The 25,580-nt window shown below is 42.1% G+C and overlaps 1 protein-coding gene across 2 annotated transcripts in view; it reads right to left on the reverse strand.

Moving 5' to 3' along the window:
- The window catches only part of iqch (IQ motif containing H), a 157,377-nt gene that overhangs the window by 82,569 nt on the left and 49,228 nt on the right, over window positions 1–25,580 (reverse strand). For both annotated transcript variants that reach the window (XM_080214117.1, XM_080214118.1), the window contains 6 exons: window positions 23,595–23,732; window positions 18,996–19,210; window positions 11,223–11,774; window positions 10,514–10,580; window positions 9,735–9,818; window positions 4,999–5,174 (listed from right to left, as the gene is read on the reverse strand). In XM_080214117.1, the coding sequence (XP_080070243.1) occupies window positions 4,999–5,174; window positions 9,735–9,818; window positions 10,514–10,580; window positions 11,223–11,774; window positions 18,996–19,210; window positions 23,595–23,732 (1,232 nt within the window). The remainder of the gene's footprint in view (window positions 1–4,998; window positions 5,175–9,734; window positions 9,819–10,513; window positions 10,581–11,222; window positions 11,775–18,995; window positions 19,211–23,594; window positions 23,733–25,580) is intronic.

A 25,580-nucleotide genomic window follows, 5' to 3' on the forward strand; every position in this document is an offset into this window, starting at 1 on the left:
GTAAGGTAGGCGCATGATAAAATGGCAGGGACAATATAGCAGTTAAAAAGGCAGGATACGTAATAGTTCTAGCACAAAATTATCAAAAGGTAAATGGACGATCATAGCAAGCCAGCAGGGAAATTGGAAGCTGTGCCGCTGGCTGTTATATTATAGGCCACTGACCACACCAAACAGCTAAGTACAATGCCACTGTCAAAATCATCTGCACAGGTCTTAAACTGTATTTGATATGCAAAAATACAGGTTTTGTTCTTAAATGTTTTTAAAATATCGCAATTGTGAATTCAATGTATATTTTGTAGTTTTGTTCACATTGTGTCTGCAACAAAACGCTCGTATTTCCTTTAAATTTTGTACTCTTAAGCTGAGTTTTCTCCCATACACACGTTCACTGTAACAAGGTAGTAACCCTTTTGGCAGGGTTTTTCCAGCACTTTGTTTTTATTTCAGATTTCCAGCATCTGCAGTATTTTGTTTTTATGGTAAGACCTTCCCTGTACACAAACATTACTTTATATATTTCCTGAATACTTTTCCCTCTCCACTTTGTGGACGATGTGCTTATCAAGATGAAGATTCTTAAAAAGATTGATATAGTGAGACTTTCCTTCCATGTCACCTGGGGAAAGCACATCTGGAGCACTGATCACAGAGTTCAGCTTTATTCCACCAAATGCCTCAGAGCAGTGTCTTCTGCACAAGTATATGGTACAGTAAGAAGTCTCACAATACCAGGTTAAAGTCTGGTGATATGAGCCTTCTTATAACCCATCCCAGTCCAATGCCAGCATATCCACATCAAGTATATGACATTCCCCGAAATGGCAATGTGTTCAATTTCTTAATGCTAATCTTCTTGGCGCGTTTGTTTGATGAAATTGTCAAATCTAAACTTAAAGTTAACTTATTAGTCACAAGTAAGGCTTATATTAACACTGCAATGAAGTTACAGTGAAATTCCCCTAATCACCATATTCTGGTGCCTGTTTGGGTCAATGCACCTAACCAACATGTCTTTTGGACTGTGGGAGGAAACTGAAGCACCCCCAGACAAAACCCATGCAGACGTGGGGAGAACATGCAAACTCCACACAGGTGTGTGGGTTAGGTTGCATAACTGAAGCATAACATCCTTTCCATTAGCTTTCTTAATTACTTGCTATACCTGCATACTAACCTTTTGTGATTCATGCACTGTTACACCTATATCCCTCTGCACCTCAGAATTCTGCAGTCAGTCATTCTCCATTTAAGTAATACTTTGCTTTTTTATTCATCCTGCTAAAGTGAACAACTGCACAGTTGGGATTCTCCCAAAAAAAATTCTAAGCCTCCAGTGTGCAGGAAAAGGGGAGTAAATCCCGCTGTTTTTTGTAAACATGATTTCCAGAATGAATCTCCAACACTCTGTGATGCACAGAGTGCCCTAGCATGATTCACTCTGGAAATCAAAGGCAAGGCCTATTCCCACCCAAAAGGCAGTAATATAGCACTGATCAGGCCACTGCACATGCGCTGATTTGTCAGTGCGGAGATTGGCACCTGTGCAGTGGCCCTCTATTGCTGGCCTTCAGATTGCTGGCCAGTCCCACAAACCCCCATCACTGGCTTTCCAACTCCCCCACCCCCCAATCTCTGCTCTCCCAGACCCCCTGATGTTCCCACACCCCACCCAGACCTGACTCCGCCCAACTCCCAACAATCCTAAACGTACCCGCCCCCATCACCCGGATGGCCAGTCACAATTGCTCTCTCGTCCCTCCCTCTCCCAGTGATTCCAATGCAGAGTGGCAGTGGGTCGCCACCCCCCCCCCCAAACCATCATTCTCCTCCTCCCCACCCCCCCCCCCCAAAACCATCATTCTCCTCCTCCCCACCCCCCCCCAAACCATCATTCTCCTCCTCCCCACCCCCCCCCAAACCATCATTCTCCTCCTCCCCACCCCCCCCCCAAACCATCATTCTCCTCCTCCCCACCCCCCCCCCAAACCATCATTCTCCTCCTCCCCACCCCCCCCCCAAACCATCATTCTCCTCCTCCCCACCCCCCCCCCAAACCATCATTCTCCTCCTCCCCACCCCCCCCCCAAACCATCATTCTCCTCCTCCCCACCCCCCCCCCAAACCATCATTCTCCTCCTCCCCACCCCCCCCCCAAACCATCATTCTCCTCCTCCCCACCCCCCCCCCAAACCATCATTCTCCTCCTCCCCACCACCCCCCCCAAACCATCATTCTCCTCCTCCCCACCACCCCCCCCAAACCATCATTCTCCTCCTCCCCACCACCCCCCCCAAACCATCATTCTCCTCCTCCCCACCACCCCCCCCAAACCATCATTCTCCTCCTCCCCACCACCCCCCCCAAACCATCATTCTCCTCCTCCCCACCACCCCCCCCAAACCATCATTCTCCTCCTCCCCACCACCCCCCCCCAAACCATCATTCTTCCCCCCCCCACCCCCAAGTAATCCCTGGTCCCCCAATAGCACCCACCCTCTCTGGCCCCGTCCCTGATTCACTGCCCAATGTCTGACAGGTAGTGCCAGCCTAACCAGGACATCTCCCCCTTTACCCCAGACCCCTGGGCAGGGGCCATCATGGCATCTCTTCCCTCCAAAGGGATAAGGCCACCTGTTCCCTATTAGTGGGAAACGGAAGTAAATCTTGCTGGAAGGAAACACTCCCGGCAGGGGAGGGGGATGGAGAGACTTCAGTCCTGGGCCCACATATCAAATGCAAATGTTAATTTCCAGATTCAAATCATCTCTGGGCTGCTGATTGCACTGGAAATCTTAGTGCCAGAGACTTGGAGGCCTTGATGCCCAGCAGGAAGTCTGCGAAAGGGCCCCCGCTGATGTCTCCCAGCTGGCTGTGCTACTCAAGCAGCGCAATGGGCTAGGAGAATCGCCCCTCACATTACATTCCATCTACCAGATTTTTGTCCAATCACTCAACCTATCTATATCCATCTGCAATCTGCTTATGTCCTCTACACAATGTGCTCTCCTATCTACCTCTGTAGAGTTAGCTACTATGTTTTCACCCCCCTCATGGCTCCAGCACAGACCTCTGCATCATATCCTGCCAATTAGAAGATGACCCATTTATGTATACTCAGTATTTTCTGCCAACCAGCCACTCTTCTATCCACACTAATACATTGCCTCCTGCAACATGGGCATTTATTTTCGACAATACTGATGTGGCATCTTACCAAACGCCTTCTGGAAATACAAGTACAGTATGTCTACAGGCTTCCCTCATCCACAGTGCATATTTCTCCTTCAAAATAACTTCAATTGATTGATTAAACATGATTTATCTTTCACAGAACCATGCTAACTCTTCCTGATTACCTTGAATTTTTCTAAGTGCCCAACTATAACCTCCTTAATTATCTCTCTTCCACCTTCTTCCATCAGGGAAAAGATACAGAAGTCTGAGGTCACGTACTAACTGACTCATGAACAGCTTCTTTCCTGTTGCCGTAAGACTTTTGAATGGACCCACCTTGCATTAAGTTGATCTTTTTCAGCACCGAAACACTTTTTCCACTGTAACACTACAATCTGCACTCTCTTGTTTCCTTCTCTATGAATGGTATGTTCTGTCTGTATAGCGCACAAGAAACAATACTCTTCACTGTATGCTCATAATACATGTGACAATAATAAATCAAATTTCAAACCTTTCCCGCCTCAGATATTAAGCTAACTAGCCTATAGTTTCCTGTTCTTTGCCTCCCTCCCTTCTTGAATTTGTTGGGGGGGGGGGGGGGCGGAAAACGGTGTATTTGCTACTTCCAATCTGATGGAACCTTTCCAGAATCTAGCAAATTTTGGATCAGTAACACCAACACATCTAGTACATCATTAGCCATCTCTTTTATGACTCTGGTATAAAATCCAACAGACCCTGGAGACTTGCTAGCTCACAGCTCCACCCGTTTGCTCAGTACCATTTCCCTAGAGATTGCATTTTCCCCCAGTTCCCTTCCATCCCTTGATTTACAGCTATTAGTGGAATTTCTTTGTATCCTCTACACATCATCTCCATATGCACTATAGGTGTATCCCACGCAAAACCAAATTAAGACTGGCCAAATTCAATTTGCCTTAGGTCACTTGCAGTCAATAGAAGACTTTCATCCCCTATTCTTGTGCTGGATTTGAACTTAACTTCCAAGAATAATAGACCAACATCTGAATCTTTGCACTGCTTGAACTCCCATTTCTCATTAGTTTCTCCTGTTTTACACACAATTGGCAACAAAGTTCAGAAGAAACTATGATTATTCTTAGAATTATTTTCAGTTTGTGTGCAGAGACATTTCGATTTGGCCACAAATCATAATATTTATAACTGCAGTTTTCCTGGATCACAGGTTACACAGATTATGTATTTTCCTACCTATGCCCTTGATTAGTTTTTTGTATCTCTCCACTCTATAGCTTACCAATTTATTTTCCTTCCTGTATCATTTTACAGACCATTTTCATGTAAAAATATAAATTCTTATACTAGCCTCAATACAGCAAGAATGCAGATCAGAGGAATTATGCAAACACTTAGACGCTATTGGTAGTTCATGGTGAGAATAGTACAGTTTTTAGTTCATGGTGAGAATAGTACAGTAAATCGATCCTTTTGATGGCATTGTGGTTTGTGATTTGAGCTGCAGATCTTTACCATACCACTATGAGGTGGTAAGTTCTACCTCAGAGTGATAAAGGAGAATTACTCTCGCATTTAGTTAAAGATGCGCCATTGATACCATCCTTATAGGAGAATATCCACTGAGGAATGATCCTTATTATGGAGTGTTCAAAGGAAGAGAAAATGAAAAAAAATGTCATCCTTCAAGGAAAAGAAAATCCATAAAAAAATAACATTTGCTAGCATGTACATTAATGCAATGTTGAACTTTGGTTTCTGTTCTAATCTTTACTCCCTTCACTTACCAAGCCTTATGAAGATAGTGGAGAAACTTACAGGAAATTGCTTTACTGCCTCTGGGGTTATGACTTTGAGGCGATCTTCTATGTATGCTACCTTCTCGGGTATCCCCGTTTTGATAGCTTCTTGCAACCCAAGTAGTTTCATGTAGTATTGGATCACATCTTCACTAATCCAAAGTGGGCAAATATAAATAACATCTATATTGTCATCTGGAGAGAAACAAAATATAACATAGACTGTTCATTCTGTAAAATAAATCACACACCACAGAGCAAACAAAAAGATAAGTGGAGAACTTTTATAAAGATATAACAGGAGTTTTTGGCATTTTTTTGGTGGTTCCACTGGGCTCCAAGTGGAGTTCCGCCAAAGCTTCCAAAGATCTTGAGGGCTAGTTTCTCTTTGGGGGTGAAATTTATTATCTTTAGCTTACAAAGATGTTCTGAACATGCTTTTTCCTTTCCCCAAATCAGACAATTGTTAAATAAGCAGAATGATATGAAATGGCAAGTGATCTTCCAACGTTACCAGCCATCATCCTTCTCTACTCAAACAGAGGCTTTGTCCAACCTGAAGCCCATGGACAATTTCTGACCAGTGAGCCCTGGGCAACAAGGTTCATGAAGTCTGTACAACTTGGTTATTTTTTCACTTTTTTCTCACTCACTAGTTAGCACTATTTGAAATTTCCGGACTTTTGGAAAGGGTTTTCCTTAGTATTGTTGGCTCATGGCGGATTAAATTGTAAACAAGAACACCAAGACCTGCTGACATCTCTGCAAGTTAATAAGAACATTTATTAAAATCTTTATAGCATAAAAGGCTCCATGGTGAACAACTAAACAGCCCAGTAAAAGTTTGGTCACAGTTTTTGTACACACACACATTCACTGCCGTCAAGGACAGCAGTGAGTATCAATAGTCATAATGAGATATACCACCATTACAGTCACTGCCGATGATTGTCATAAATGAAATTACTTTCCACATTTCTCAAAAGTCAGTTTATTCAGTATTAGCCAAGACACTTAGAACATTGGGTCAATCATTATGCTAGATCCTAATAAAACCCTGTAAAGGTGATTAAAATAATTAGAATAATAGTATCCCTACAGTGCAGAAGGAAGCTATTTGATCCATCAAGGCTGCACCAACAACAATCCCTGCCAGGCCCTATTCCCATAACCCCACATATTTGCCCGGCTAATCTCCCTAACACACTAATCGTCAATTTGTCATAGCTAATCCACCTAACCCAGACATCTTTGGACTGTGGAAGGAAACCGGATCACCGGGAGAAAACCCAGCCAGACATGGGGAGAATGCGTAAACTCCACAAACACAGTCACTCACTCAAGGCTTGGATCTTGATTTGGATGCCTGGCGCTGTGAGGCAGCATCACTAACCACTGTGCCCCCCTGCTTTCCCCCATGGTAGGCCTTGTTGTACTTTGGAAAATCTTGCAGCCAGGATTGGAACTGATTTTTAACTCCCTCTATCAAGCCTCATTCTCGTGTCAATTTGATTTCTGCAGCTTCTTTACTGTACGAGACAGGTTAATCCTTTGCAGGATCTTACTCAACCGATACAGGGATTTCTGATCTACCACTTTTATGATTTTCTTCTCAAATTGCATCTTGCTATTTTTACAAAAGCACTAATCTCATTGCTATTCATGTGATTCTGTGCATTTTTTTGAAAATGAGAAAACTCAAATAGAAGGTATATATTTTTAAAAGAGTAATTTAATTCCAAGGAACTGCATCCCAAGTACAAGTCTACTTTTTAAAAAATCTGCTTTTCTAATGCTTCTGCATAGTTAATGCAGGTCACTACAGTTGGCATAGCATGAAAAGGACTGAATTTTGAACCAGAGAATCAATTTGTGTACCGTGGCTGTTTTGAAGACAAAATCATTTTCACATTCCATCCTATGGAATGAGAATTTTTCTTCCTTTCATAACCTCAGCAATCTTACATTCTAAATTATTAGCGTGAAAAGTAAACGATAAAAAATTAAAAATCACCAGCCAAGTTCTCAATTGCTTTGCAGTACATTGCAGCACTGATTTGGTGATTTTAACACATAGCGCCATTTCACATTACTTAATAAATATTAACAAGGTCTCTTAATGCGTTTCCATATAATTTCACTGCTACAAAGATATAGAGAGGATGTCAGCTTCACGTTATGGAGTGTACCTTTTTAATTCTCAAGAAAAATGACCGTTCTCTTAAATCTCGAACATCACATGCAAGCCTAACTTGATCCTATTCACACCTAACATCCACATACATATTTTCCAACAGGAATCAGTCGTGCAGCATGACCTTTATCTGATGGAGATCAATCTAGGGATTAAATTGAGGATATTCTCGCTAAGTTGGACAGCACAGTAGTCAGTGCTGTTGCTTCAGAGCACCAGGGACCTGGATTTAATTCCCGGCTTGCGAAACCGTGTGCGGAGTCTGCATGATCTCTCCGTGTCTGCACAGGTTTCCTCCCACAGTCTGAAAGACGTGCTGGTTAGGTGCACTGGCCATGTTAATTCTCTCTTAGTGTACCTGAACAGTGTGTGATGATTAGGGCATTTTCACAGTAACTTCATTGCAATGTTAAATGTAAGCTTATTTGTGACTCTAAGAAAATAAATTTTAAAAAAGGTTCCCCTTGTTTTGTAATAGGAGTTGTCAGGGTAAGGTTGGCATACTGGATAATTGCGTCACCCAAAGTAATCCCTATACACCTCCTAGTGGCCAGTTATACTAAAGTCTGAACCCAGGTTGGCCTGTCTCCACTCCTGGAGTAACCAGAGATAAAAGGAGATGGAGAGAAAACAGACCTTTATAAAGAAAAACAGGGGTAAAAAAAATATTGAAAATACTTGCAGTCTTTAAAGGAGACATACAGCATTTAGATTGTACTACTGATATTATTTATATTTAAAAGTATACAATAAAAATAATCCACAACTGTAGAATATGACAACAGAGAGGAAAGTCATTCAGCCCATCACATCTGTGCTAGCTCTTTGAAAGAACTGTCCAAGTCAGTCCCTCACCTCTTATGAGTAATGTACTTAATAAAACAATCTGAATTAAGCAAGAAATGAGAATCTGAATGTCTATAGTTTCACTTACTTCCTCAGGACATACCAAAGTGCTTTACAGCTAATCAAGTACAACAATGACCACATTTAAAGAGTAATGTAGGGAAACGTGGCAGTCAGTTTATATGCAGTAAATCCCACAAAGAAAAATAATATAAGTTACCCAGATTGCGTGCTTGAAATGTTGGCTGAAAGATAAATTGGCCTGGATGTCAAGCAGAACCGGTTTCTTGGGAACTTTTAATGTTCACTTGAAGGAAGATGGGGATAACACATGGGGGAGGGGGGGGGGGGGGGGGGGGTGCGATCTTACCGGCTTGGCTCACCGGTTGATTGGTGTGGCGAACTATAAGATTGGGTTTGTGTCTGGTTTTTCACCTGTTATGATGTTACTGGCACTGTTTTACTGGTGAAGTTGGCAAAACATTGTTTAAATATCATTAGTGAGTCCCGGCCGAGGTCCTCACCAGTGAGGATCACTTAAGGTCCTCGTCAATGGGGACCAGACGTGATGGGCTTGCTAACGCAACCAGAGATCATTGAAGCCCCCTGGGTTGTTGGGAATCGGGCCAGACAGTGGCCCTTGGGCAGTGCCAGCCTGGCACTACCCAGCAAGAACCAGGTAGTGCCAAGAGGGTTGGATAGCAGTTTCCTGGTTACGAAAGGCTCTGCCTTCTCCCCCACTGGAGAGAATCACATCTGGGCTCTTTTTGTTTTCTATATGCCGTACGATTGTGTCTGAGAACTTGCCCAAAAAACAAATCGGCATGATTCTCTCTTGTTTTCACGCTTGTTCGGTATTGAATATTTTTCATAAGATCGTCCTCAATGTTTTATATGAAAGAGGATACCTCAGACTACGCAGTAGGTCTGCAGTTACTGCACAGAGATATCAGTCTAGATTGCGAGTTCAAACCTCTGAAGTGAGGCTTGAACCTGTGATCTTCTGGCTGCCACTGAGCCAAGGCTGACACTGAGCTCTATGTTGAACCACCATCACAATGTTGCATTTTGCGACCTAAAATTGTGATTTTTAAATTTACAACATTAAATAGTCCCATCTCACAAAAATCATCATCATCATCATGAATGCATGTGTGCACAGCTATAACTGAGTAAAGACCTCTGAATGATAAGGCACACACCAATTCAGAAACACAGATTATAAAGCCCAAGAGTCCATTAAGGACATTTCTCTGCTGTCTCTGCCTTCTGCCAATTTTCCATATGGACCAGCATTAGAATTACTGTATAATTTACAACAGGCTTTTACTTTGTCACAGCATCTCTGTGAAATATAACATAACTGCATACACAGACATTTATTATACCACTTTGGGAAGTCAAAAGTAAAACAAAAAAATGCCATATGCAAACAATATCTGAACCCAAATCTGTTTCCAATCTTGGACACTAACGGCTTAACTTTTGTAAACTCAGCATGTTTCTCTCTCTGTAGAAAGTTCAGCTTTACACAGTTTACGTATCTGTTTGCTGTAAAATTTGCAAAACATATTAAGGTACAGGCGGCACCACTGGTTAAATGCTTGCTGGCCTAGGGAGTGGGAAAGTCACAGCCATAAAGTTACCTTGTCCTTGAGCACACCAGTAATTAGTCAAAACTATCTTTACGAACACCGGGCAGTGACAGCACTCACCCCTGATGTCACATAACCTTCCCATCTGTAGGTTCTGCTGAGTATCTATATCAGGCATAGAAGCTCTCAATGACTCGGCATGCCCTAGGAAATACAAAACAAAAGATCCTACATAAATAGGCAATGAACGTTTGCAGACTTTCCATTCTCTGAATTAATAAAAAGTAATTAATTTGCTGGGCTTGTGCTGATTTACTCAAAGCTACAGATTATTTAAGCACAGAGCCCACTATTCAGTGTCTTAATTATTTAGCGTGGCACAGCATTCCTTTTGTCAGCACCAGAACCCCCTTGCCTTAAGTGCAAATAAAGATTCCCATCTGACAGTAATTAGAACTAAATAATTCCAGACAATGTAGCTTATCATTTTGACTGCACATTTGATTAAACCCAACATATAGCAAGATTTCCCACTTATTGATTTAACACGACAACAAGCTGGAGCCCAAATTCTCATATCATTAAAGATGGATAGAAAACATTATCTGCTATTTCAGTGCAGCCTTTCAGCTTCCATTTCATACAAATGAAAGTGAATTACAGCAAATCACCTCTCATCCGAATAGGGCCCGTGTAATGACTTTATTTGCTTAATCCTGAAATTAAATGCTGTTTTGAGCAAGGGCTTGTGTTATTACTCTCATCATCTGAAGAACATCTTCCTACCGAGACCAATTTGAAACAAAACAAGGGGGCTTCCTGAACTCAATCAAGGACCTGTAATGTGGTGGGTAATAGAGGTTGTGGATGAATCTGCAGGCAAAAAAAAAGTGCAATACCTAATGATGGGATGTGGATAATAGTTCTCCTGGAGGCCTTGATGCGATTCCAGTTGGCTGCCAGATGCTAGGAATCAAGAAGAGCATTGATCAGTGACAGAAGCTGTAATAGATTCATCAAGTTAAACTTCAGCTGCTCCACTTTAGTCAGTCAGACCAAGCCAGGCATAAATTATATTAATTGATTTAATTACATACTTAAAACATCTTCCCCAATTAATTTAATTAGCGCTACATGATGCACTAGCAGTATTCCAAGCAGAGAGATTGTGGAGTGTGCTTTGCTTAATTAATGGAATATGAATTAAAAAGAAACTAAACATAAGTGAAGTAAGCATTAATTAACACACTTGTCTGCAAAAAGTAAATACAGTACGATAAAGTGCTGAGCTTGCTGTAGTTTGTGAGGGAGCTTCTCAAACAAATTCAGAATGCCTTATACCAAGTGCAGGTAGGAATCTTTAAAATTGACTTTCTTGACAATGTAAACGTTCAGACCAAAAGTGGCGAAAGGCACAGCCATTCTTTCAGGCAGAAAAAGAAACAGTGACAGACTTTGCAGCCTCAACGGCTGCATCTCTGATGATGGATGAAATATGATTCTCAGACAAGTGCAGGGAAAGGCAATGTGGGAACAGCTTTACAGAAGCGCTCAGGCGGAGATATTTGGAGAGTGAGGGCTGGCAGAACAGCTGGCAGCTCCACACACCTTGGCCCTGCTGCGAAAATTTTCCAGGTGTCTCCGACGTGACTGCTTTAGGGTCTTCTTCACCCGCACCCTTTGAGCACGCATGAGCCAGGAGATGGAAATAACACCTGCTGCCCACTTCTGGCGACAAACTATGAGGTACGCGGTCCTGCTCTGGTGCTGCCTCCAGATAGCTTGGATTTTTGTGGCTGCTATTTCAATGCCATCTGGCCCCTTGTACTGCTGGCCTGGACGCTTGACAAGCTCTTCCACAAATTCTTTATTTTTCAACACAGGAAGCAGGTCCTCCCATTTGGGCCGTGAATTGAGCTCAAAGACAACCGAATACTCCGCCAACTTCTGGCCTTTTATAATGGCAACTGGCACATTGTACTCTCTTAATTTCTTCTCAAGATATTCCAAAAAGGAAAGGATGTGTCCCCAGTACAATTGGTAATGTTGTTTGAAAGCCAGGAGGTCTGGTGCCATGTAATCTATTTTACCGTTGAAAATAGTAACGTAATAAGCTTGTGAATATTCCTGGTACCGATGAATTGGCAACACTTGAAATTGCTGCAAAAATAAAATGTTGCATTAAGTTCCAGGTTTTAACTCACTTATGGATACATTGTCACAGTAAACAACAGTATTATGATGTATCATAAACTTTTAGCAAATGATTTATTTAATTAAAAAAGCTTTCCATTGATGAATCAAATATTTCAACCTAGGCACAGATAATTTGTAATCGCAGGAAAGCACACCAACTAAAAATGAGGTGTATTCAGTCTGCAGTTGATTAAACTTCAATATACCACATAAAGAATGTTCAGTGAAAAACCTCTAGAATCACTCCAATTCTCTGCCTTCCTGATCATCCGTCAGGATTTTTAACGTAAGGTTTACTTATTAGTAACAAGTAAGGCTTACGTTAACACTGCAATGAAGTTAATATGAAATTCCCCTAGTTGCCGCACTCCGGTGCCTGTTCGGGTCAATGCACCTAAACAGCACATCTTTCAGACTGTGAGAGGAAACTGGAGCACACGGAGGAAACCCACATGGACATGAGGAAAATGTGTAAATTTGCCAAAGACAGTGACCTAAACTGGGAATCAAACGCAGGTTCCCGGCGCCATAAGGCTGTTTTGGTGGTACGGCGGACAAAACATTGCATCATTGCACGGCCTGCTGTTTATTTCTTTACTTGTTTCATCTCCCCTTTCTTGATAACTATGTTATGTTCCTTCTGTTATTTATATTCTGTGTCAACCTTACCTAAATTTTTGGTGTATCATACAAGAACAAAATTTGTTGACTGTCCAGTGCCTGCTAATTTCTATCAAAATCAGAAAAGTCCTCATAAATATAGTCAACAATGGGGGTTTTGTAATAAATATTTGCTATCACAGCATTAGTCAAGCAGATTTTGTAGTAAATATTTGCTATCACAGCATTAGTTAAGCAGATTTCCTCCCCCACTACCCTATCCCATCAGCTTGGCCAAGCAGCAGCACTGGTGGAAAGATTATACCTGCAGGTTGGAGTGCCCCATCCTACTCAAATATGGAGATAGGGAAATCATAGAATCCCTACAGTGTAGAAAGAGGCCATTCAGCTGAATTGTGTCAGCACCAACAACATCACCTCCCAGGCCCTATTCCCGTAACCTCTTGCATTTACCCTGACACTAAGGATTAATTTAGCACAACCAATTAACCTAATCTGCACATCTTTGCACTGTGGGAGGAAACCTACGCAGATACTGGGAGCATTTGTAAACTCCACAGAGACAGTGACCTGAGGCTGGAATTGAACTCGGGTCCCTAGTGCCGTGAGGCAGCAGTGCTAACCACTGTGCCTAAATGAAACAGCAATGATAAGATTAAAAGGGTCCAAGTACTGGAGTAGGTCATGATATTGTCCTTCAAAGCTCTAGATTCAAATCCAGCCCTGACTGGATGAGAAGCCTCTGCTGAAAGCTGAGACAAAAACTGGGGAAGATGCTGGATTCAAGGCACTGAGTGGTATACTTCTACTCTTTCTCTTATGGATTTTTGTAGCTTTAAAACAGTTCAAAAGCAGTACACTGCCCACAATTAGGCATGAATTAATACAAAATGGAGAGTTCTGTCTTGATAACTAGTATGAAAGGTTCACGCTGACACAGTAAGAGTGACCTTCAGTGGGATGGACTGGAGTGAGCATGTCTCCAGCCAATCCATGATATAATTGCCAGAGTGCTTCATGTTGACAGCAGGGGGTTAGTTAGGATTAAATTTACCATTTACTGAGAAACAGAAGATACCCCTGATTTTTTCTGCAATTAGTGGCTTGCTAACAAATTGCAGTCTCAAAACTTGCATGTTTCAATGTCACACATTGCCACTGTTTCATTAGTGACTCATCAATTAAGGAGGAAAAACAGACCTTTTTCATTAAGTGATTTCTATCAAAACAGACAACTGTGCCATTCCTCAACACTGCACTCCTTCCCCTTGATTAGCACCATAAAATTGTCAGAAAACTTACATTTGTAAACACATCAGGAAAAAAATATACTATAGTAAAGAAAAACAAATCCATCATTTGCCACTTTGAATAAGGTTCCCAACATAAATTCTGAGGATTTGACTTTTGTAAAAAAAAAGCTGACATTGTTTTCATGCCTTTATAAAATACAAACCAGTTATGCAAAATCCAATTTTCCCAAATAAAATTATAGCAACAACCCAAAAATTTCACAGGCCACCAATTGGGATGTTCTCTACCTATTTTGTACTCTACCACACCACAACCACCATCACCGCACCCCCTCCCCCTCCAATTAAAATTTTAGCAGCGACCCAAAAATTTAACAGTCCATCCATGTGGATATCCTCTGCCTATTTTGGACTCCAATATTCTGCAACCACCATCACCATCTCACAAACACTGATTATTCTGTTGATTCTACTGTCTTGCTCTCTAAATATTCCCCACTGCTCTTCCAAAATTACTCCTTCCAGATGATAATTACTCAAGGCATCAGTTGCCTCCAAATATCTTGTGCAAGTAGATGTTAGGCAGGTTTTAGCCTAGACAGTGCTTAACAGAAGGTTACTCAACTGTTCACCATAGCCCAGCCTAACCCTGGCTCACCCAGTATTTAAACATGTTCATTTCCAGTAGGCAGTTGTCAGATATTGATGAGGTTCAGGAAAGTAGGATGGTTTCCATTTCTCTAGCCTAGGGAAGCTGAATCTTCCATCAGTTCTGCAGAAAACAACTAACAAGTTTCTATTTTGAACCTGCAAGTTTCTAGTTTGAATCTGCAACCCTCTTGGCTAGTGGAGCTCAACTATACATTGAATAAGCCAGCCGAGTCACCAGGGAGTGTGGACAATTCCACTTTCCAACTGCTCGGAATTTTCAAAGTGTAATCTGGATGCTAACCCTTCTGGTTTTGCTTCCCTTTCCCCCCACCCTCCCCATAGAAAACCAACTCTCATCCACACTCAACTCTCAAATGTGAAGACACAGGTGAAATTAAGGATCCACTGTTTTGAAGAACTAAGCATTTTGCATCGAACTTACTCATAGAAAAGTTGCAATGTGCTTCATATGTGAGGAGTTGATGTTACAGCTCTGTTTGTGAACATAGCAGCCATTTTGCTCAAACAAAATGAGATGAACAATCAATTGATCTACTTCTTTTTGGTGGAACTTAAAGAATTTTCTGTTCTTCTTCATATATTGCTATGAAATTGTTAATATTCAACTAAACTACCACAATGGCCAGTTTGATTCAATGTCTCATATGAAGAACTTAGTTTTTGGTATTCACTATTTTTTTAGAATTCTTAAACTCCCTACACGATAGAAGGAGGTCATTCTGCCCATAGGACCTGCATCGACAACAATCCCACCCTGCTCCTATCCCTGTAACCCCACATATTTACCCTGCTAATTCCCCTACCATTAAGGGGCACTTTATCATGGCCAATCAACCTAACCTACACATCTTTGGAGTGTGGGAGGAAATTGGAGCACCCAGAGGAAACCCACGCAGGCACAAGGAAAACGTGCAGACTCCACACAGACAGTGACTGAAGCCCTGGCGCTGTGAGGCAGCAGTGCTAACTAATTTAGAACATATTTCAGTTTTCTTTCTCTGTGACCAGTAACAGTCCTTTTTTGGTTATTATGTACCCCAGTTCATTGGTGGCTGTATGATGTTGCCATAACCTAATACTGATACTACTCTGAAAGTAGCCATCAGGAAGCATGTTGCAGCGACTGAGTGAGGATTCTACTTCTAATAATCCATCCTTATTACAGAGGTAGAATAAGCCTCCAATGACACTGCTTTCATTAATGTAGCTGAGAATGGGATTAATGCAAACGGATTTTCAGGAGCATCCACTATAGCACAACAAAGATTTAAACACACAATGATCAGACAGAAGCCATGGTTAGCACTGCTGCCTCACAGCACTAAGAACCCAGGTTTGTTTCTGACTTTGGGTGACTGTGTGTATGAAGTTTGCACACTCTGTGTCTGTGTGGGTTTCCTCCGAGTGCTCTGATTTCCTATCACAATCCAAAGATGTGTATGTTAGATGATTGGCCAGCTAATTAGTGTCCCATGATGTGTACGTTCGGGAGATTAGCAGGATAAATGATTAGCGGGATAAATATATGGGGTTATAGGGCCTCATAAAAGTAAGATGCTCTGTCAGAGAGCTGGTGCAGACTCGATAGGCTGAATGGCCTCTTCCTGCACTGTGATTCTATGATGTTTTATGATCTATTACGTTGATGACCAGATAACTGCTTTCTACCTTTGGATTTTGATATTCCTGGAATCACCATCAATTGAGATTGTAAAGTTTGAGTTAAGTACCTTGAAAGTACTTTATAAACATGCAACATTGAGAAATCATAGCTTCCTAATGTGCTTCCAATCACTCACCCCATCATCCCACCACTGATACATTTCTTGTAAACCTTGTTAAACCCTTCCCACTTATTGATTTGCAGTAAACTTTCTCCACAGCACAAAGCATACAGTAAATTAAAATACAGATAATGAGCCTGACCCAGGGTTTTAAATCAAGTGCTCATTTCTTGCTCATTTTGCCTAAAGTGTACTGTTGTTTTCAGCTTTAGAGCCTGTGGGCTGGATCCTACAATAGAGCAGGTTGTAAAAAAAAGAAAATCTTTGCATAATTACATTTCATTGTTTAAATAACATTTAACTGATTTCTACTTAGTTCTTGAATTACTTTATGCTAGGAAGCAGGAAACTGGAACATCAACCACATCAATTAGTAATTAATTTTTAAACATCACTGTATACTATGTAAAGCACTAGGAAAAAAAAACATTAAATCCATTAGTCAGCAATTCACTAGTTAATGTGATAATATATTTTCAATGAAAAAAGCCTCTATGAGTAAGAGACAACTTAGTAAATGCCCTAAGGTGCATTCTGCCAATCCATCTTCCACCCAAGCAAATGTTGTTCTTCTACAAAAATACTGGCATCATTGTCATATGATTCATGTCAGATCTAAATAATACTGTATAAGTTCCCATCACTGGCAGAGGAATAGTTTTCCAGGCAAAGCATGACAAAGAATACCTCTGTCTTGGTTTCTATTCACCTGAAGGAGCGAGATTCTGAAAGCTTGTGCTACCAAATAAACCTGTTGGACTTTAACCTGGTGTTGTGAGACTTACTGCAGTTTCTACCATGCAGATGTGGCACCATGTCACAATACATGCCTGATCTTACCTACATCATGTTGCCTGACCCTCCTCCCAAGGTGTTGGCAAAACATGCCAGCATTAGAAAGTGTAAATGTAGAAAATGTGTAGAAACTGGAAAGGGTAAATGTAATAGTCAGTGGTGGAAGAGAGCTAGCTGGCTGACAGAAGATGATGTCTGTAATAGATGATGACCCAATGCAAAGGAAGCAGAATATGTGTTGCAGATTGTAACACAGTCTGTAGAATCTCTTAACTGCACTTTGCTCTTGTGGTTGTATTGCTGTCAAAACTCTTCAGTTGTATTACTGCTTGTGTCAAGACATTGTCAATGGGGTGTCATTTAAATGGAATGATTGTAAAATGCTACCTTCTATTCCTGTTTCCTAATCTTCCCAACGATCGTCAATTTATTGACTCCCAGACAAAATGTTTCATTTAAAGTCAACTGACTACCTCAAAAGGCTGGATGGTTAATCATACTACACGACTGTTTGTGAGGGAGTAGCAAAGGAATTTAGTGTTCCTCAAAGTGAAATATCAACAGTGAAGTGGAAAGGGATGGAAATAAATCAATTTTTATGTTAGAGTCACATATGTTTGGTTCTTTTTGCACGCTTATGCACCAAGTGGAAAGTAATTGGTGCATAATATAAATCAAACACATTTGCTTAAGTTTCAATCAGTGACAGTGTTCAAAGACTCCTAGGGCTATATCTGTGGAATAGTTCAAATCCAAGACATAACTTCCTCTCTATTACCAATTTGTGCATGGTTTGAGGGAAAGATTCTTCTGAAGATGGTGTACTGAGTAAGATACCAATAGATATCGAATATCCTGCCCAAATATTCATTCCTGTACGTGAACCTAAACGTTTTTGGGACATCATGAGGTGGAGATGCTAGCATTGGATTGCGGTGGTCACATTAAGAATTCTCACAAAACCAAGTTAAAGTCCAATAGGTTTATTTGGAATTGCAAACTTTCGGAGCACTGCTCCTTCAGGTGAGTGGAGATTTGTAGGCAAAGACACAATTGCATGATAATTACAGACTGGAACGTGAAGACTAGTTGGAATGCAAGTTTTTACAGGTACAAACAGTGTGTGCAGAGAGGTTAAGCACAAATTAAAGAGGCGTGAATTGTCTCAATCCAGGACAGTTCGTAGGATTTTGCAAACATAGGCAGTATGATGGGGTTACAAGTAGTGTGACATGAACCCAAGATCCCAGTTGAGGCCATCCTCATGTGTGCAGAACCTGGCTATCAGTTTCTGCTTGGCGATTCTGCGTTTTTGTATTGGGAGGCTGCATTCCACTTGATTAAAACCAGCAACAAGAAGCTTGGATGATACTCCCTCTCTGGCCCAAGGCCAAAAAAACAGCCAACTATGAAATCTTAGTTGAAATCAATTAACTCTGCAGAAATAGTGATTTGAATCTGACAGGTTTTGGCTTGTATTGCTTAGCTCGAATTTGGGGGCAGGTTTTCATCCTGAAGAGATTTTGGCTGGCCTTTGAACATTAGGTTCGTGGAGGGTGCATTGCGGGAGCGCAGGACATGGAGTGACAATGGCCCACGCTAGTTTTATGGAGCCAGGAGGAACAGGAATGCACTTTGCAGCAATAAACGCAAACTTACTTGCTCCTTGACTGGGCCACCAATTAACGGTAGGGAAAGCAGTGGGAATGATATGCACAGTACATTCATGCCCAGTTCACTTCTAGAACATATGCTAAGGACCTCAAATTGCATTTTAAATGGGTTTACTGCCTCACTGCCACAAGCAATCCAGCTGTCCAGTGCTAGACCAAGGAAAGCTCGAGTCAAACACAGCAAAGCTAGGAACAGGACTTTCAGTCATTCCCCACAATTTTCAGGGTGCTACTAACCTCTGCTTTACCATTAGATCATTGGGAAGCCTGTAATTCTGTCATTAAATGTTCTTTAACTTTGAAGAAGTTCCTGCCAAAAATAACATGTGCACTGTTTTACTATACATATAAAACACACATTGTATACACATGCATTGTTCTCCATACCTGTGGCTGATGATGAAACTCAAATGGCACAATTTCTTTCCCAAGCACGTGTTGAACTGCACTGGTATCCTTAGCTGATGACATGAATGAAGGTGCAGGAGTAACAGTACCCATCTTTAATGGCTGCCTGAAACTTAGTTTCTTGTCCAGATGTTTTGGTTCCTCTGTATATGACTCACTAACGATTACACAATAAGCATTTTTGGGGTAAGTACCTGGAAACAAAACTCATATTAGATGCAGTGCTGCTAAGCAAAGGTTATAAGATAAAAATATACCATGGTAAATTTTCTGAAGCCATGCATCATTGATTTAGTCTTGCATTCAGCCGTATGAGGTTGTAAAATAGACTGTGAGACATCACGCCAGTTTGCTAAGTATCTGATTTTAAAAGGCATGATCTGAGGCTTAACTAATAGGACCACACTCTCATTTAAACACCATTCTCAAGGATGTTCTCCAAAGTTTACAATAGCATGAGCATTATACATTAAAGTGGGACATACACAAACATGAGAGCTCACCATCTGAAATAAGCTTCTCAAATTTTAAGTCTTAAAAAATCTCTGTATTCCTCCAACTCTGCTTTTTTGCAAATCCATCATTTTAAGTGCTCCATCATTGGAAGCCATGCTTTCAGCCGCCTTGGCTATAAAACTCTAGAATTCTCAACCTAATTCTCTCTCTTTTTTGTCTCTCTCTCCTCCTGTTTCCTTACAGCATAATTCTTCTATCCTGATATCTTCTTTCGTCATGTGTCAAATTTTAGTTACTAACGTCCTTCAGATGTGCCTTCAGACATCTTGCTGTATCAAAGATACTCTAGAAATGCAGCTATCGTTGCTGAAGGGCATAGGCTAAGATACTCAAGGGTTACTTTTTCTGTTTTAAGGTTCCCATTGCTGCGTTCGGCTCCAAACATAAGTTGGCTTTGCTGGGCTGTGCTCCACCTTTGGGTTTTCTCCCCCAGTAATAATTTGTTTCATTATTTTTGATTGCTGCTGGCTTTCACACTGTTAATTAAACTTTAAGTTTTTTAAGTTTAAGTTTTAAGTTTAGTGTCACAAGTAGCCTTAAATTAACACTGAAATGCAGTTACTGTGAAAATCCCCTAGTCGCCACACTCCAGTGCCCGTTTGGGTACACTGAGGGAGAATTTAACAGGGCCAATGCACCTAACCAGCACACCTTTCGGACTGAGAGGGGAAACCGGAGCACCCAGAGAAAACCTACTAAAAAGAGGTGAGAATGGGTATTCTTTTGAGGTGTTGAATGCCCTATAATACATGAGTAAGAAGAGTTTATAAAGATCCAACAAGGGCAGGTGCAATCACCCATGTGATGTTTGGACCACACCTGGGATTACTCTGGCCATGATTTTACAGTCTCGCTGTGCCTGATGCAGATCACACCAATCCAGGAAAATTACGTGTGGTCCTAAAAATGGGTTTTGTGCCTGGAGCCAAATGGTTTGCAATCATCCCAGTGATCTGTGTCAGGGAGAATGTGGGGGAACATGCCGTCGCTGGGGGAGGAGGGGTCCTGATGTCGATGGGGGAGTTAGGGGGTCTCCTAAGATCAGAGCGCCCTTCCTAAATGGCACGCAACCACTTTGCGGGCCCCATCTCACCCAGAATCAGCAGGAAACTCACCACTCTCCCAAAAAATGACTATGTGTGGGGTGATTGCGGTCCAATCTGCGCCGGATAGACTAGGACAGATCACTCCAGTTTTCTTGCCCTTTTGACACTTATATTTTGGACATATCATAGGAAACCTACCTTCAAGGTTCCATTTCACAAAAGAAATTACAACACAGTTGTGACATCTGCTGCACAATGTCCTGCACACCACATCTGGATCAGGGTTGGCTCTTCCCATGGAAGCGAAGACATCCACAGGAGGGAACATTGCTACTGCACCCTTCCAAACCACATCAGGAGTCTGCAGTGCACAACTGTAACAGGACAGTGACTATGTTTGTAAGATGCATATCATATTTCCTATGGAAAATAAGCATCAACTGGACAGGTAACAGTGTGCCAATATCAGGTGGACTGCAAAGGTGAGCAAGCATTCCTAAATGACAAAATATTCTAATCCTCAGCAGTTGAATTCTCTCCATTTACTAAGCAAAAAAATCATCATAAAATACCAGCCTAGCTCAGTTAGTAGACTGTTTGTTTCTAAAAAGATTATGAATTCAAGTTTTACTTTAGGACCTGGGTACATATTTTAGGCTGACACTTCATAGAATCCCTACTGTGCAGAAGGGGGCCATTCAGCCCATCCAGCCTGCACCAACAACAATCCCATCCACATTCTATCCCCATAACCCAACATTTACCCCCTGACACTCTGGGGCAATTGTGCTTGGCCTATCAATCTAATCTGCCTGTCTTTGGACTTTGGGAGGAAACCCCCGCAGCTGGAGGATTCTCTTGCAGACATGGGGAGAATGTGCAAACTCCCCGTGTCACCCAAGAAAGGAACTAAACCCAGGTCTCTGGTGCTATGAGGCAGCAATGCTAACCACTGTGCCACCATGACACTTCAATGCAGTCATGACTGGAATTCTTCATTGTTGAGGAGGCTGTCTTTTGGGTTAGGTATTTAAACACGGTCTATCCAATACACATTAGGTTAATGCAAAAGATCCCGAGATACTATTCAAAGAGGAGCAAGGATTTTCGTAGTGATGTGGTCAACTGTTTATCCTCATCCAACACCTTCAAGAAACAGATTAACTGATTTTTTTATTTCATTTACTGTTTGTGGGACCTGGTTCTGTACAAATTGTCTATGATACTTCCTTAAAAGACAAGTGATTACACTTCAAAAAAAAAATTTGTTGGATATGAAGAGCTTTGGGATTTTCTGAGGATGTAATAGGAGCTATGTAAATTCTTCCTTTCTAAGTGGGATAAAGTAACAAATATTTTGATACTTCATGAAAATTACATGACTTCAGATCATAATTACCGGAACCCTTTTTTCCCTTTGAGAATTTGTTTGAGGGGAATGTTAAAAGTGTAAACACTCACAATCCATACCGCACGATACACTAATGAGGGCTCACACTGCCTCCAGCCACTCTGAAACCAATGCTCAAAGGAATATAGTGCACCATTAAACCGGTCTTTTTTTAACCTCTTTACCCAATTAATTTTTAATGTATAGTCTAAACAGAATAGTTACGAAAACCTATGGGATAATGATTTATATCCTACTTGTGACACTGACCATAATTCATCCATGACTTTCGTTCTCATGAGCCAGGTCACTTATAGGACATGAATCATATCCCACAATTCTGCACAATGTATCCTCAATTTGTGCACTGCAGCAGGATTCTGCATCATGTGAATTGCATGGTTAAAAATTGCTTTTTCTTCTATATTCTTGTTATTCTTACTTTGCCTCCAAACTATACTTTATATCCCTATATATTTGCTTCCCTCTTTTTGAGTATTTTTATTTCTAACCCCTTTTCCCAAAGCTGTTGAATAATGATGGGCTCTAAAGGTACTGGCTTCCCTCCACTACTTTGCTTGAGTGGCTACTCTTGAAACGTGAGCCCAAGCAGTGAGTGTTAACAGGTAATTCAACCAAGAAGGGCATAATAACTCAGCCTAATTATATACTCAAACACAATTTTTTGTATCTTTTGGTACCTTATTGCTAATCAAAAAAGCCAATTAAGTCCAGAGTCCCCACACAAGGGACGAACCATGGAATCCCTTCAGTACAGAAGAAGGCTATTCAGCCCATTGAGTCTGCACCAACCACAATCCCACCCAGGCCCTATTCCTGTAACCCTGCAGATTTACCCGGCTAATCCCTTGACACTAGGGTCAATTTATCATGGCCAATCCACTTAACTGGCACATCTTTGGACTGTGGGAGGAAACCAGAGCACCCGGAAGAAACCCACGCAGACATGGGAAGAATGTGCAAACTCCACACAAACGGCGACCCAAGGCCGGAATTGAACCCGGTCCCTGGTGCTGTGAGGCAGCAGTGCTAACCACTGTGCCACTGTGTCATCCAGATCCAAGCTGACGAGACAAGGATAGTCATGCCATCCTGGGGTTGTTCAAAACAAGATCCAAGCTGACAGGATGAGGAATTGCCCCTCCTCCCGGGCTTGATCTAATGCTTCATTTCAGCTAAAAGGCCACCAATGGCTTTGAAAAAAGTGGCATAGGCATAGCCTCAGTTTAACCTCATTGGCCACCCTGATTGCTTACTTTACCCAGGGAAAACCATGATTGCAGGCATCAGAACACCCCAAGTGCAATGGGCTAGCCACGTCCCCTGTTTGATCATGGTTTCACTCCTGCTAAGTAAGTATTGTGTACTCATCAAACACATTCTCACACCCTCACAGTTCAACAAGAGTCACCAGATACCAAGTAGGAGTGGGAATCCTGAGACATTGATTTCCCTTCTCCTTAGGCTAAGGCTAGTCATCTCAGCATAGATCCAAATGAATTTCAGAACTTCTGGAGCGCTTAGCTTAATGCTACACTGTGCAATATCTTTACTTGATCGCAACTCATATGAGCAAGAAAACATAATCTTTAGCATTATCTTTACCAAATATTTCTGGGGCTGGTTTCTTATATTTCTCTTGGATATCATGAATCTTTGCTGCTCTGTGTTGAACAAAAGGTGGGTCAACAGTCAAGTCAGATGCTGGAGGAATTAAGCCTCGTTCAATCAAACTCAAAATACCTGCAAGAGAAGGAAAATATTATCAGCAGCAACTGTGAGTAATGCAAAATCGTTACTTGATGCTAACCAGTATGTTATAACTTTAGGGAATGGGGCCTGTGTCGTGTGCGTCCTGGTATTCATCTTTATGCCATAGCTTCAAATTCAATCCAGACTGGCAGGCCTAGAAATTCGATCATGCCAATATGTGTTGGGATCTCATTAAAATGATTCAAGCTTGTAGCCTGTGCAAGCCATGCAATTCACTGGCTACACACATAATAAAGAACATAAGAACATAAGAAATAGGAGCAGGAGTAGGCCATCCAGCCCTTCGAGCCTGCCCCGCCATTCAATAAGATCATGGCTGATCTGTCGCTGCTCAGTTCCACTTTCCCGCCTTCTCCCCATAACCCTTAATCCTCTCTCCTATCAAAAACCCATCAACCTGCGTCTTAAAAATATTTAGCGAGGCAGCCTCCACCACTTCAACGGGCAGAGAATTCCAGAGATTCACCACCCTTTGAGTGAAGAAGTTCCTCCTCAACTCCGTTCTAAACCGCCCCCCTTTTATCTTGAGGCTGTGCCCCCTAGTCCTTTTTTGAGCGGGAAGAGTCTTTCCACCTCTATCCTATCCATCCCATTCATCATCTTATACGTCTCAATGAGATCTCCCCTCATTCTTCTAAACTCTAACGAGTATAAGCCCAGTTTATTCAGCCTCTCCTCATAGCTCAACCCCCTCAACTCCGGTATCAGCCTAGTAAACCTCCTCTGCACTCCCTCCAAGGCCAAAATATCTTTGCGCAGGTGCGGCGCCCAAAACTGCACACAGTACTCCAGCTGCGGCCTCACTAATGCCCTATACAGCTGCAGCAAGACCTCCCTACTTTTATATTCAATCCCCTTCGCTATGAAGGCCAGCATCCCATTCGCCTTCCTGACCACCTGCTGCACCTGCAAGCTGGGTTTTTGCAACTCATGCACAAGGACCCCGAGGTCCCTCTGCACCGTCGCCTGCTGCAGTTTTTCGCCCCGTAAGTAATAGTCCTTCCTACCATTCTTCCTGCCAAAGTGGACCACCTCACACTTGCCAACATTAAATTCCATTTGCCATTTCCTAGCCCATTCGCCCAGCCTATCTAGATCCTTCTGTAGACTCTCCACACCCTCCGCACAATTTGCCGTTCCCCCAATCTTGGTGTCATCAGCAAATTTCGACACTCTACACTCGGTTCCCTCCTCCAGATCATCTACATAAATGGTAAAAAGCTGAGGCCCCAGCACCGACCCCTGGGGCAGTCCACTAGTCACCATCCGCCAATCCGAATAGCACCTGTTGACCCCCACTCTCTGCCTCCTATTTGACAACCAATCCTCTATCCACGCTAACACCCTACCCCCAACTCCATGTCCCTCGACCTTCTGCAATAACCTCTTGCGAGGCACTTTGTCAAACGCCTTCTGAAAATCTAGAAAGGCCACATCCACCGGCTCTCCTCTATCCACCGCCCTAGACACCTCCTCATAGAACTCCAGTAAATTTGTCAGACACGACTTCCCTTTAATGAAACCGTGCTGCGTCTGCTCTATCAAGCAATTCCCTTCAAGATGCCTCGCAATTTCCTCCTTAATGACAGATTCTAACGTTTTACCTACAACAGACGTTAAACTAACCGGCCTATAATTCCCCGCCTTTTGCCTGGCACCTTTCTTAAACAACGGCGTAACATTAGCCGTTTTCCAATCATCCGGCACTTCCCTGGAATCCAGCGACGTTTGGAAAATAACCACCAAGGCATCCACTATCACCTCCGCCATTTCTTTCAGAACCCCGGGATGCATTCCATCCGGTCCTGGGGACTTGTC

Source organism: Carcharhinus amblyrhynchos, chromosome 28, assembly GCF_965287045.1.
Source record: "Carcharhinus amblyrhynchos chromosome 28, sCarAmb.v2.hapA, whole genome shotgun sequence".
Lineage (NCBI taxonomy): Eukaryota > Metazoa > Chordata > Chondrichthyes > Carcharhiniformes > Carcharhinidae > Carcharhinus > Carcharhinus amblyrhynchos.